Source organism: Nicotiana sylvestris, chromosome 8 (genome assembly GCF_000393655.2).
Source record: "Nicotiana sylvestris chromosome 8, ASM39365v2, whole genome shotgun sequence".
NCBI lineage: Eukaryota > Viridiplantae > Streptophyta > Magnoliopsida > Solanales > Solanaceae > Nicotiana > Nicotiana sylvestris.
Genome location: NC_091064.1, coordinates 139,979,112 through 139,993,924, shown reverse-complemented (window position 1 = coordinate 139,993,924; position 14,813 = coordinate 139,979,112). Strand labels below are relative to the sequence as shown.

The 14,813-nt window shown below is 36.3% G+C and overlaps 2 protein-coding genes across 2 annotated transcripts; one reads left to right on the top strand and one right to left on the bottom strand.

Moving 5' to 3' along the window:
• The first annotated feature begins 483 nt into the window (after positions 1–483).
• Positions 484–11,017, top strand: LOC104223046 (ubiquitin carboxyl-terminal hydrolase 19-like). Its single transcript, XM_009774396.2, has 11 exons — positions 484–972; positions 2,614–2,722; positions 2,800–2,888; positions 3,234–3,319; positions 3,418–3,580; positions 3,722–3,845; positions 4,038–4,195; positions 4,956–5,040; positions 7,628–7,840; positions 8,819–8,880; positions 9,036–11,017. Exons 1-11 carry the CDS (start codon positions 701–703, stop codon positions 10,084–10,086), a joined length of 2,412 nt encoding a protein of 803 aa, XP_009772698.1. The 5' UTR covers positions 484–700; the 3' UTR covers positions 10,087–11,017.
• Positions 11,018–11,240: 223 nt separating this feature from the next.
• LOC104223055 (peroxidase 16-like) lies at positions 11,241–14,492 on the bottom strand. Its single transcript, XM_009774405.2, has 4 exons — positions 13,598–14,492; positions 12,666–12,866; positions 12,062–12,227; positions 11,241–11,750 (listed from the first exon to the last, which is right to left on the bottom strand). The coding sequence occupies exons 1-4, from the start codon at positions 13,838–13,840 to the stop codon at positions 11,344–11,346; spliced, it is 1,017 nt and encodes a 338-aa protein (XP_009772707.1). The 5' UTR covers positions 13,841–14,492; the 3' UTR covers positions 11,241–11,343.
• Between the last annotated feature and the right edge of the window lie 321 nt (positions 14,493–14,813).

Below are 14,813 nucleotides of genomic sequence, written 5' to 3'. Positions count from 1 at the left end.
TTATTGAGAAACTGGGAATTTATTTACCAAGACTACTGGCAGTTCCAAAATATTACAAAGCATAATAATGCCTTTCAGGGCAGTTGATCTTTTGGGAAAAAAGGTAAAGCTCGATTCATATCGAAATAATTTTACTTTTACTTTTCAACAATGAGAAGAAAAAAAGATTTTGAAATGCTTTGTTTTGAAATAATATGAAAAGGTTTAAAACTTGTTGGCACTATGGAAAGAGAAAGAAGAATCATACCCATATAAAACGAATCTATTACTAGCTTTATAGAGAAAGAAACAATGTAGTAATAATAATAAAATAAATACATGATACCAATTCAAAAAATTTAAAAAAGCGATTAAAACATAATCCCCAAAATTCTGCATGAAAATTTCGGTAAATGAAGCAAATAATACGCACTAAAAAAACAAAAGCCAAAAATATGATAAATAGAAACTTCAAATATAAGATTGCTGATAGTAACACCAATTGAAACAATTAACCAAACCTTTAAAAGAAAAAAGAAAAAACTTTCCTGCATATTCCAGAAATTTAAAATTCCACTCCAGATTCCCCAAATTATTCCAATTCCAATTCCAATTCAATGCAGGAATCGAAACCCTAGCTCGCCATATATGAGAGCGCTGATTCGTAAAGAACAAAGCTTTAATTGTTCTTCTGCAATAGTAGGAAAAGTATAATTTTCTAATGCATGTAGCAGTGGATCTGAATTCCTACTTGCACTTTGTATTGACGGCCATAGTCATCGTAGTTTCACTCCTCTACCTCGTTAAGACCACCGCCTCCAAGTACTTTCTCGTCGACGACGAGTCTAATTTTGATTCTGCTGCTTCGCCGCCGACAGCGAGTTTTGGTGATCGGAGAATGGAGGAGCCGCCGACAACAACGCCGGAAGGTTGCGGCGTATGCGGTAGTATCACTTCTAAGCAATGCTCTCGTTGCAAGATGGTTAAATACTGGTATATGCTAACTGCTAAGCTTATTCCTGTTGATAATATCTTAATTTATACAAATATTACTGCTTAATTTTATGTTTAATATTACCTTGAATGGTAGATTCACTGGTTCGGCACCAACGGCATGAGAAATAATAATCACAGACACGAATACAATGTTCGGACTTTCGATTGCATTAAAAAAAACACTGCTTTACATTCTGCATATACGACATCTGGTTGTTGGTATAGAACTTGCGGCGATTAATTTATGGATTGAACTCCGCATTGCTAATACCTTTGTGTTATTTTATGCGAGGATAGGATATGGAATAAGAATACATGTATTAGGAATACAAGAAAATGCTCTTAGAATAGGCAATCCTAATCCATGTTTTAACACTCATCATATGACAATCCTAAGATGATTATCAACTACAGAATAATTCCTACATTATTTTTAACCGTGTAACAATCACAACATCAGCAATGTTTTATTGTCCATAGCAATCAATTGTGTGCAAGTCTACAATTTGGTTATAAATGGATGATTACGCTTTTCCACTATTTCTTCTGTACTAGTATATAAAGACCATAGAAAGTAACTTCTTGACATTATTGTCAAAGGCTTAGTTGAGGTGTTCTTGAGCCCTCAAGCTAGATGCGAAGTAGTCTGTCTGCTCCGCGTAGCTTAAGTGACGCGTTAGCGCAGACGCCAAGGCGCTAAAGCATGTGCCTTGTTGCCCAGGGGCTTTGTCTTGAAGAGAGTGACAATGAGCTATAAGTAATTCTTTTGATTTTTCAATTCTTTTGTCTATATAATTATTACTTGGGTTTATAGTTATTGTTTTTGAGCTACATTTAGATTCTCATCATTCCCCTCAACTGCATCTTTCTTCGTTAGGACCCACTTTATTTGCGCTTTGCTGCTAAAGCCTCAATAGAAATGCTCTTTTTCGCTTTTTGCCTGTGACAACTCTGCTTCTCCCTGCTTCTCCCAGCCACACATACGCAATCTATGATACCATCTACATCTATACAGGAATATAGAGCCCAAATAAGTAACTTTTTTGTATTTATAATAAATTATAAATCTTGGACTCCATATATTAACTTAACTTTTACTATGGACACTGTTGACCAGTTAATTTTGTGTAATTTCCATAATTTGGCTATCTAGCACAATCTGTTCTACATTTTATACTTAATTGTAATACACAGAGCCTCAACCCGATAGACTACCTTGACTTCAAGCAATTGGTGTCCACAGTGGTTACTTTTGTATTAAATCTGCAATCTGACTGTATAAACACAATAAGTGGCGATAGTTTGTAGAGACTTTTCTCTAATGGCGGGGGTTTGAATAGACCCATGGTATAGCGGAGGGTAAGACTTGATCAATTTCGTATAGAACAGGGCCGTTTTTAACCCTTTTCCCTTTTTTATTTTTTATTTTTATGTGACTTGCGGTTCACTTCAAAGAAGCATGTCTTCTACTTCTCACTTTTTGCCTAAAGCTCCATGGACCTTGTTACTTCTTTGTGTTTTTCACTTTTAAAGACACTGCTCAGGGGTGTCCATAATCTATTTCCTTTTCCTTGTTTAATCTGGAGTGTCTTATTGGTTAACGACTGATTGTTTTTGCTCTCTTTCTTTCTCTCATAGCTCTGAAGCTTGCCAAAGATCTCACTGGAACTCTGGGCATAGATTTAAATGCAAGGATTTTCGTAAAAGCAACTCTTCTGCAGCTTCACTGATCCCTGAGTCAATGAAGGTAACGCCGTCTTAGTTAATTACACAACTATGCATTTATGTTATAACACCTGACCAGAGTTTGGTCTAACTGTTTAGGTACTTTTCCCATATGAGGAATTCTTGGAACTTTTTAACTGGGATAGCTCAGGTTTCCCACCTTGTGGGCTCCTAAATTGTGGAAACAGGTATTCCCTCATTTTAGACTCTAGCAACCAAGTACTCCCTCTGCTCCAATTTATGTGAACTTGTTTGACTGGGCACGGATTTTAAGAAAAAATGAAAACTTTTGGAATTTGTGGTCCTAAACAAATTAAAAAGGGGCCCAGAAAATTTGTGTGGTTATAATAGCTTCTCATTAAGGGTAGAATTGTAAGTTTAAGTTAAATTGTTTCCAAATTTAGAATTTATTCTTTTTGGAACGGACCAAAAAGGAAATAGGTTCACATAAACTGGAACGGAGGGAGTATTATTTAGTATGCCATTTGTTTTTTATCTGTATTTTTAATATATTCTTTTTGGTGCTTATGCAGCTGCTTTGCCAATGTGGTTCTACAATGTCTGACATACACTAAGCCACTTGTTGTCTACTTGTTGGGAAAAGGCCATTTGAGAGAATGTAATTGCGTTAACTAGAACAAGTATACAAAGTAATGCTTCTTTTGAATTAATTGGAACACCTTTTTATGTTAATACACTTTTCTACTCTTCCCTCAGGTAGGCGGAATGGTTGGTGCTTCCTTTGTGAATTTCAACACCATGTAGAACGGGCTAGTCAAAGTCAGCAGCCCTTCTCACCAATTAACATACTTTCACGGTTGCCCAATATTGGTGGTAATCTTGGGTATGGTAAACAGGAGGATGCTCATGAATTTATGAGGTGTGTTCTTTGTAAAGTTGATGAATATCTTACAGTCATTCTGCTAGATATTTTCCAGTATAGTGCTCAATGTGAAACAATCATGGGCTGTTTCAGGAAGCATATTTTACACGGAATAATGAAAATTGCCTTGTTGTATAGGTTTGCTATTGACACGATGCAATCTGTGTGCCTTGATGAATTTGGTGGAGAGAAGGCTGTTCCTCCTAACACACAGGAGACGACACTTATTCAACACATATTTGGTGGTCACCTGCAATCTCAGGTAACTTTAATTTATGATGAAGAGGACATATCATGTGATTATCCAAAGTAACATAGGACTTAATTTATGCTGCATCATCAAAGTATTTTCCATGTGCTTTTTGATATTTCACGCCGCACGTGTTTATGCTCTTGTATTATTTTGATCTCTTCCCTTTCCTCCTCTGCCTAACTGAGTTATTTCTATTTTTAGGTCATATGTACAGAATGCAATAATGTTTCAGATCAGTTTGAGAATATGATGGATCTGACCGTAGAAATTCACGGGGATGCTGAATCTCTGGAGGAATGCTTGGATCAATTCACAGCAAGAGAGTGGCTAGATGGAGATAACTTGTATAAATGTGATGGGTGAGGTTCTTCATACTAATGATGAATGAATTGTATCCTTTTTACAATGTGGAATGCCATTTTTGTTATCCTTTGAGCAATAATGTATGGTTTCATATTTACTTTACACGGTATTCTATATCCATATTTCTATGTTCATCCGTATCTAATAACTTGATGGACTAATATAGCAACACGTCACTACCTCTGTCCTATTTCTTTGGCTTAGTTATTAGTATTTGAAAAGTAGGCAACAGTTATTACATACATCTTAAAAAAATTATTTCAACATTTGTATGGTTGCAGTAGTAACATTTATGTTAGGTTTCAAATATAACAAAAATTGTAATAAATTGAACTCAGCTCATGTTGACTTAGTTTGTCATTCTTTTTTGGGGTATCAGAATGTCTCATTGCAAAGTATAAAGTTTCTCGTGCCGGTTCTCCCACTTCCCTTTTTTTGGGGTTACGGATCATTGTTCTGGACTTGCATTGTACCTGTTGCATGATATCTTCTCGTGGTATTGGATCTCACCATCATTGATAGTATTTCTATCTATGCAATTTTTTTCTTTTTGGATGAGACACTTAAGTTTAGCATGTGTGTGAGTTATTTAAAGATCACTAGTTAAGTTCAGTTGGTTGACGACCAATGCAAAAATAGTCTAGCTGCTGAATACTTAGCCGACCCCATTACCCCAACTAGTGTTAGATTGAGGCACAATTGATTTGATCGTGCTACCTAATCATTAATAGTGGTCAACAACTGTGGTTCTTGCAGATGCAATGACTATGTCAAGGCATGGAAGCGCCTAATGGTCAGGAGGGCACCAAATATCTTAACAATTGCCTTGAAAAGGTTTCAGGTTTGTATCATTTTGCTATTTATTGTGCTTCAACCATCTAGGTCAAAGTGCACTAGAGGCCCTTAAACTTGTGTAGCTCTAAAGTTAGCCCTTAAACAATTTTGTTTTTCCCAAACTTGTAAATGGATGATCGTTGCTCTCTTTCCAGGACCTATCCATCTTTAGTTATTGGTCAACTTCCTATATCTCTCATTTGAAAAGAATGAGGGTCATGCTAATCCCGCATGAGCAAGTTAGCTAATACCAAAATTCCTTCGAGAATTAGAAGAAAGGTTCATGTCCAATTTCATCTCTCCAGCAAATCATCCCCACATTAATATGATCCTCATCCTTTTCTGCATGGAATTGTTTTGGCCAGATTCAAAGCAAAGATTTAGGTACTGCAAAAAATTGACTTTTAACTTATCATTTGGACAGATAGCCCACGTCATGACTACTATGTAAAAGTACTTCAAAGGAGTTGAAATGTTAAAGGAAGACATTCAATCCTTCAGGTGAAATATAGAAAAAGAAAGAGTGAACAGTAACAAAGCAACAACCAGATTCTGAATCAAAGAGTTGCCACAAGTTTAATGCCAATTGGCTGCATGCTAACACTTAACTCCTTTTTTCTCGCTTTCTACCCTTCTTCTTCCATGGTTCCATTTTTCTAGTACAGCAATTTGGCACTGCAAATGTATAACATATGAAAAGTGAAAAAAAGAACCTTCCTCCATCCGAAAGAATGTAATGGTAGGAGAATAAGGGCCAAATTATCTAATTTTCAGTGCTAGTAAACCTTTAAATTCTTCAATCTTCTTGAAGTCAAAGTTACATAATTAGGAACTATAAAAAAGTTTCATAAAGTGCAACTTCTTTTATAATTGTTAATATTTAGAAGGGGTGGAACAAGCTTTTGTAAAGTTGGAAAGTAGTCTTTTGTTCCTAGTTTCGTTTTGGTGTACTCATAGTCATGAGTTCCCTATTTGTATAGAGGATTGGGTCTCTTTTGTTGAGAATGATATTTTGGTGTAGGTTCTCTTTTTTTGGTATATCCCAACTGTTAATAAAATTATTTACCTTACAAAAAAAATTGTTGATATTTAGAAAATATTTGAAGAAATTGTGGTAAAAGAAAAACATTGTTTGGCCCCCACAGTAATGCGTCGTTTAAATGGGACAAAGGGAGTACAGAATGCATAACTACGGATCTTTATGGTTTGTTTCATAAAGAAACAAAAACAAATTAAAAGGAATGAACTCTGGAAATGAAAAGGAGAAAATGAGCAGTCGTAGGAGGAATCGACAGAAGTCCACCTTTTTTTTTCCTTTCAATAAAACTTCCCCGTAGGCAATAAAGTGGACAAGTTTTAATGAAAGAGCTGGGTTTACAGGCTTTCTGTAGTTTACTTAGATTTGTATCATGCACCAGCAATATGTTAAGTTGTAAATTATTTAATTGTTTGTTCCCAATGATGGGAACAATGGCCTTTTATTGTCAGTGTATATTGCCTGAATTTTGATAGCGGGTCCTTACAAGTCGAACAAAATTGTTTGTTCTTTCACCATTTAACTTTGGAATATTTGAGTGGATATTTTATGTTCAGGTCCTTCAGGATTGTTCTGGCGTTGAACAACCTGGAGCGCCACCTTAATTGTGAAAAGAGACTGTCAATTTGTATTCTGAAAATTTCAAAAAGAGAATATCTCAAGAAAGAGACTGTCAATATGTATTTCTCGTAAACGAAAATTTCAGCCAAAGCTTATGGAGTCATGTCAACACTGAATTTACTTAGGCTCTTAAGTCTACAGGAAAAAATGGGTCTGATGGAAGTCCATGTGAAGCAAAGACGTTCAATCTAGGATGTACAGGCTCCAGGTGTACCTTGGTGCTGACAAATAAAATCTTACATCAAATCTAATCTCCCATAAATATTTTTCTTCAGGAGTGTTCAACGTTACTCTGTAGATTATTTTTGTTCTTGAAAGGATAATTCATTATTTGACACCTAATATGAACTTAATTCGTCAGACATGCTTTTTTAGATAAGACGTTAGTATCCTAAGTTAGAGATAAACTGATTTTGTTGATGGTACTTATATATTGTCTATTTTTGTCTTCTTGAGCTGAGGGCCTATCGGAAAAAGCCTCTCTCTATCCCCTCGGGATAGAGGTAAAGTCTGCTTACACACTACCCTCCTCAGACCCCACTTGTGGGATTTTACTGGGTCGTCGTCGTCGTTGTTGTTAGAGTTAAACTGAAACGCGTAATATTTTAAAAAGCCACTATGAAAAGACTATTGGATTTACTTTTTTCTTCAGTTGGGTTACATACTGAGACAAGGATGCACCCTAGGTTTTAAAACAAAAGGATAATTTAATCTGTAAGTGTAGCATTTCTGTATATCTTTTCTAGCACTGCAAAACAGAATTTGCATTTCTCTATGGTATGGGTGAACTACAGTCATTTGAGTGTCTTTCTCTCTATTAACATCCCTCACCCACTTCCTCACCCACAAGTTACATTTATTCCTGGAAGCAACTACGTGAGTTTGTATTCTAAATTTCTTGTAGTTTTGTTTATTTGTGGTCAAAATCTCTATGCAGAGTGGTAGGTTTGGTAAATTGAATAAGAGGGTGAGTTTCCCTGAAAGATTGGATCTCCATCCGTACGTGAGCAAAGCAGGAGACGGCAATGATATTTACAAGCTGTATGCAGTTATTGTTCACGTGGACATGTTGAATGCATCATTTTTCGGCCATTACATATGCTATATCAAGGATTTCCGCGGAAGTTGGTACAGGATTGATGATTGTAAGGTAGAAACATCTCCCTTGTTCTACCCTCTTGTTTATTGTTGTATGCGTCTCAATGCACGAAATGCATTGATTGGTTGCTGATTTTGCCTCTGTCGCACTTCCATTTATATTCTTTTTTGCTGATTATCTACAGTGAAATGTTATTTCTGAACTTGGTAATTTATGTGAGTTGCTATATCCCAGTGAAATGTTATATTAGGCTTCACAAATGCTAGTTACCTAATAGATCTGTTTGACGATAAAACATATTAATGCTTCTGCTTGAAAATGCATTTTGGCTATAAGCTAGTTGTGTTCTCTCGTAGCTTAGTTATATCTTCTTTGGTAGCTCCATTTGTCTTGATGTACTTCGGGTTGAATGAATGTGACATGCTTTGGGTATTTCATGCATGCACCAGAAGTTATTAAAGCTGCTCACTCCTATTATATACATGCCCATTCCCAAGATCATGTACCATAAGTAAAAAATGAAGCTTCAGAAAACTTTATGCGTCTTTTGTTTTTGTCCTTGTGGAGGTTTAAAGTGTTTTATCAGATGAAGGTAATAATCTACTCCATGAATGTGACATGCATACAAACTTGCCTGGGTATAAGTATATGCAATCAAAAAGTATAAGAAACTGGTATATTGGCACCTTCTTTGTTGTGCCACCTTCTCTCAAATTTTCCTTGTCGATGTCATGTAGAATGTGACACCATTTTCTCTGTTAAGCTATACAGATTTTGACACTCTTGGTTGTTTCTCAATGTATGTTTGGGTCTGCAACAATGTCAAACTGCAAATATAGGTGCTGTGGGAGTTGAGCGCTTGAGCTTTATTAGTAAAAGTCATTACTTAATAAATATTCTACCTCAAGCAGCATGATCTCTGGACAATGTCCCGCTTATAGATACTTCTTAATTTATTTTTCCTTTTCATACTTTTTCCTTCATCACTTTAAAATGTTCATACGTGACTCATTTTACACTTTTTGTTAGGTGGTTAGTGTTGATTTGGATGAAGTGCTTTCGCAGGGAGCATACATGCTCTTATATAGCAGGTAACTTTCCTAAAAATAAAATAAAATAGCAGGTAGCTTTCCTTTGACCATGATCTAATTGATCTGAATTCTGATCTGTACACGTGTCACTTCTATTTAACATGTTGCATTGCCTTTGGCAGCAAACGATCTTGATTTGTATTTACTTTTGACAGGATCTGCCCTCGGCCGACATCCTTATTTCCTCTTGAACTATTAAAGAAAGAGGACCAGGATACAGTTAAAGTGGAAGACAAGTCAGGTCCCACAGACCAACCTGTTGAATGTCTCAGCGCAACAGTGTCTCCGGCTGCAGTTGTTGATTCTGTTTCACCGCCAAGTTTTAATGGTTCAGAAGATAAGATTATTGGGGCTAAAGTGGAGTTATCCTCCTCAACCAACCCTGAGGACAGAATGGAGCATCAGGAGGTAGATTTTAGGGCAAGTTCTCATGTCCAGCAGGAATTGCAGGATGTTAAACTATCCAGTGAAGCTACAGGAACTTCTTGCCTTAGAATGGTATCCAATAGTTCATCTGGTGCTAGTTCTTCGGCTGAAGTTGAGATTCAGAAACGTGAAACAAAATCCCCTGTTTCTGACAGTAAAGATGACACTGAACCATGCCAAAGAACCACCAACGACCGTCTCTTGAGTTCTTCATTTACTGAGGATTCTGTAGCCACAAATGGTGATATGCTGGATGATGCTTCATCCTCTGCCTCAAGCTTTGGTGTCATCTCAGACAATGCGAAGTTACAAAATTCCACTCAAATGCCAGGCAAAACTAACCAGAACAAAGAATTTTCATCTCACGGAAGCCACAATGTGGTCCTGAAATCAGGTGGAGGGAGTTCTTCTGAACCAAAGTTAAAGCCACTTTTTGCCCCTGGCTTCCTTGGGAAACGCCCATCGGACAGATGTGCCAAGAAAGATGTCTCATGGGAAGTTTGCCAGAATAGCACCCTAAATGGTTTGACAAATGCATGTGCCAAGCCTGAATTGTCCGATGAAAACCATATTGATATGGATGACCAAGATACTAATATGGAAGAATTTTTTTTTGTTTCTAGTAATGCTTCAATTGGACGAGCTGCAGTTCCTCTTAATGAGACTAAGATGGCCACCTGTAAATCTGGGGAATCACGTCACCTTGAGAATGGAGATTCTGCTGTCCCGATGGAATGTGATTGGAGCAACGATGTCGCCATTAGTGATGAAAAGTCATAGGTAGCGCAAGCAGTCAGCTGGTTTAGATAGTGAATCTCATGGATGAGCTGAACTAGGACCTCCAATTGTCAAGGAAGAAGTTTGGATAGCTCCTGCAAGAACTTGGAGGAGATAACTGATGTCTAAATTATATATTATGAGTATTTCCCCATTTAACAAATATTTAAGTTTTCAAGAGATCTAGTTCTTCATCAAGGAGGCAATACTTAGCTTTCTTTTTCGACATTGTTCCAGAGCTTCTTCAGATGTCGACGATAAACAGGAAAATGTCATGGTCCAGGAACCAGATATTCATTCATTCAGGGGCTGGTATGAGGTAGTAGTACTAATTTATGGATGTTTGGGCGACCAAACTACAATAGAGATCGAGAATAACCAAGTAGCATATTCTTACTTCATATTATTGTTACTCCCCTCATCACAGTAGAACGCACTGGGTATTTTTTCCAGGGTTTCATTATTTGAAGAAATCTTGGACAAACTTGTATCCTTTTGGCTGGGTTCATCTAGCAAGAAGGAACTGTCCACAGTACATTTGTGGGATGGATAGTCGTGCCATAACTTTGAGAAAGTTCCATTAGTTGGATGCTATTGCTGCATAACCATCTGTTGTAAATGCTAATTCTTTTGTTCTCATAGTTCTTCATTACTGGGTCTTGTAGTTAAGAATGATTATTCTTGTTTACTTCTAATTTAGAAGAAAAGTTTGGAAGATTGAGGGATGGGATGTGGTTAAGGGGTGGAAGCGGAGTAGACAGCTAATTTAGAAGTTGTTTGTCGGGTCGCCATTTTCGCAATTGTTTTAGGTTCGAAATTAACTAAACTTACTCATGTAGTCGTTTGTTCTCTAAGATTGAGAAACATTGTTTGATTGAATCGTTCATCCTAGTCCATTTGGTGATTGAATGTATATTTTTGAATCTTCGCTTAAGTTTGATGTGGTGATGAGGAGAAGCCTCGTGTGTGTGTTCCCCTTTTCTCGGGGAAGGGATGACGGTTAGGATTTTTTTTTTGTGTGTGTGGGGCGGGGGGGGGGGGGGGTTCAAGGATAGGCTGCTGAGTCATTGTGCACTATTATGGGTTGTGCTAGGAGTAGTAGGTGTCGTGCGTCTAGGGGCCAGGGGAGGCTTCAAGTAAGCCATTTTTACGTACTCTTCATGAACATCATTAAATATTATTGCGTAATTATTGGAATTTGAATTAAGTGGTACAGAATGGTCCTATATGAATCTGTGATCTACTCTATCTTCTGTTTACTTAGTTCACTACAGCGCAATCTTTCCGAATTTCACCAAGATTTCCAGTTTTGACCCCAAACCTTCCGAGCTTTGTTATGGCAGCAATAAAGACCCTTTCAAAAGCCGTCTTGTTTGATGCAAAGATATTCACTATTCTCCTTGATCCCCTTTTAGTAACTAGTGTATGGTCAGAAGTGAACAGCCCTTTCCCTCTCTGTAGGTTCTTGTAATACGTGTTATCGAACAGTTGAGGGGTGTCTGGATCCATGGGGATGACTACTCCAGGAAGTGCATCTTGTGGGCACATTTCTTGGAGTTTCTTAGCATAGGTTACATCAATTGTTGGATCAACCTTGTGTGTGCTGTTAAAGTTGTATAACCTGCTTGAGAACTGGTTGCAATGTGAAAATCCTAGTGTATGTGCTCCTGCAAAAAAAAAAAAGAAAAGAAAAGTGCCTAACTGTGATAGAAGGGTAAAACATGAAGTATGTATCGCAGTACCTTTTTTTTTGTTGGTAAAGTAATTACCACGGTATCCTAACTGAAACGCAATTCTATTTGCAAAGGCCCTTACTGGTAAAGGTCATATTTTTCTAATCACTTGCAAAGAGCAAGGTAAAGTGATCAAATTTATCTCCCTAAAAAGATGGATAATTTATAGTATCTTATATCAACGAAAGTAAAATATTGTAAATAGATGAAGAAGAAAAGAAAAGAAATTGGTATTGGTAATATACCTGAGAGGGCAATCAAATGTCTGATAGATAGTCCACGAGAGGCAAACATAGGAAGGAGTTTCTGTAAGCCGGAGTTAGAGTGAGGTAGATTGTTTTGCACACTAGTTTGTGAAGACATTCTGCCGTCCCTCCTTCCTAATTCAACAGCATAGTGCGGTCCTCCTGCCTACACATCCAATACTTAATTATTACAAATTCTAAGTCCTCATCACCAAAGCAAGTGGCGATAACTATAACTATTATTATAACAACAACATTCAGAAGTCATATAATTTTTAATAAAAGAATAGTAAAACAAGTACGGCTAGTTACATTCATTTCCAAGTACTTCAGAAAGAGAGTGAATGCCACATCTAAAGATGCTTAGAACATTGCTGTCTCATATCACGCACAAGGTTGAACTATTATTTAAATTAGAGAGGTGTTTGTCCTATAGTCGTAGAACGGGGTTCGGTTATCATATATTTTGGAGCTAACCTCATGGAAATAATTATCTTGAAATAATTTACTCAGCAAATTAAGCAATCAAATCACAAAAATACCAAATACACAAAGTTCAAAAGAAGAAGAGAGAAGCAAGTTACAAAGGGTATTTTGGTTTTACCAATGCAATGACATCTCTAGCGGCCATGGCCAAGATATCAGCACAAGAGACTTTGTTCTTACAAGCAGGGACATTATCAACTGCAGCTTTGGCTTTAATAACAGTGTCAAATCCATCTCCAGCAAGGGACAGATTGTCTGGATGATCCTTTTCTGCTGTGTTATTTCCTGCCGACCTCAGTATGATGGAAGCATCACAGCCCTAACATTAATTGTTATGACACCATTAAGCCAAAATACATTGAATAGTGACCGAAAAATTAGTTTGACTGAGAAAACATCGAGTTCTTGAAAGTTAAATTGAATGACATGAAACGTCTCAAAGTAGAAAGTTTTATATAAATCTGAACTACGGATCGGAGTGTCCTTTAACTTACTAGTTTTTTATACAAATTCTAGGACGTCATATAATTATGATTACGATAATCGATAAGTAACAACAAAGAAATCATAATCAAGAGATGATTATGTCCAGCAACGGATCAACAAGTATCCATCGCCTAAACCTTTTACTTATCCCTCTATATGCACATGAATATATGAATTTATTTTTGAAAACCTACCAACGGAACATGAACATTTTTAGTCAAAAGTAATACATATAAGATAGAACATAATGACATGTGACAACTATAATTATACATAAGATGAATTTGCCTGGAGGCTCATAGAAATTTTTGCATGCTGTAAACTAGGATTAACCTTGTAATATACACTAACGGAGTTAAAAAAAAAAAATACTTCCAATATACATATACTTGTTGTAGCAGATTACCTGCCTTATTTTTTAAGTTGTTAATTTAACTATTCAATTACAATTACCTTTTACATGACCGGATGGACTCGAAATTTATAGATTTTTTACACCGTCAACTCATCAACTATACCACAAACACAGTGTTTCACTCACTTGGTGAAGATGCAAAAGAATACCTGTATAAAGCAATCGTGGAAGAAGAGTCTAAGTGTTGCTGCTGCTGTAACAATTGTCTGTTTAAACTTGTCTTCAACTGCTGATCGGACGATGGACTCCACATTTGGACATAAATTCCGATAGAAGTCCCTCTGGAGCTGAGCATTAACACAACTACTTGTCAAAATGACAGAGACAAGAAGCACTAAGTGAAGATATTGGCTACAATGCATAATTTCTACTTCTCTGTTTATTCCATACATTTTCTTTGGATAGCTTTAGTGGGATTTTATAGCTAATTACGCTTGAGTGTTTCAAACGGAGTACTTATCTCTTGTTAACTCGATTATGTAAACTGTAAAGTACTGATAAATATATTTTTCAGAGCAATATTTATATATGTAGAGAACTGTTGTGAAAGTAAGATGTAACAATATTTAATTAACGTAGTATATTTTAATTGTGAAAAGTCGACTTAGGCATCATGTTGAGAATACAATATACAAGTGCCTTCGCTGTATTTGGGTCCGGTCGAGGAAATAATCTCCCCTGGCTAGTTACTATTTGAATAGAAGAAATTCATTTTATAAAAAAAATATCTTGTTTTATTTACTGATCTTCTATGCTATACTTTACCGGTTTTCTGTGAAAATGACCATATAATTAAAAGAAGTTTTGTACTGTTTGGTCTATGTCATTTTAATACTGAATAATTTATAGTTTAAATTTAAATTAGGAGATTCCTAAAAGTTCAAATTATCTTAATCCCGTTTTTATTCCTATATTGCATACAAGTCTCTAATTAAACTAAACATGTTTAATTTCTCGTAGTAAATATGATCTGGGAACCCCCCTTCCCCCAAAAAAAAAGAAAAGAGAAAGAACAAAAGAAAGAAAGAGAAACTTCCAAATGGCAAAAATAAATGTAGAATGTTGACTATAGCTCGTAGCTAGTGACTAGGAATCTTGGGTGGTTGAGAAGGGTTTGAGCAACAACACACCAAAAGATAAGCACATGCACCACTAGTACTACAATAAAGACATAAATGACAGCTTCTTTCATGTCATCTTTGTCTAACATTTATTTGGCAAATGATTTTGATATCATTGTTTGTTCACTTTTATTAATTCTGGGAGAATCTTAGATAAGATTGAGAAGTTATAATTAAATGAAATTTATCTTAGGAAAAGACATAAGAAAGAGATAAAAGAATTCCTAACTACCACTCTGCAGGC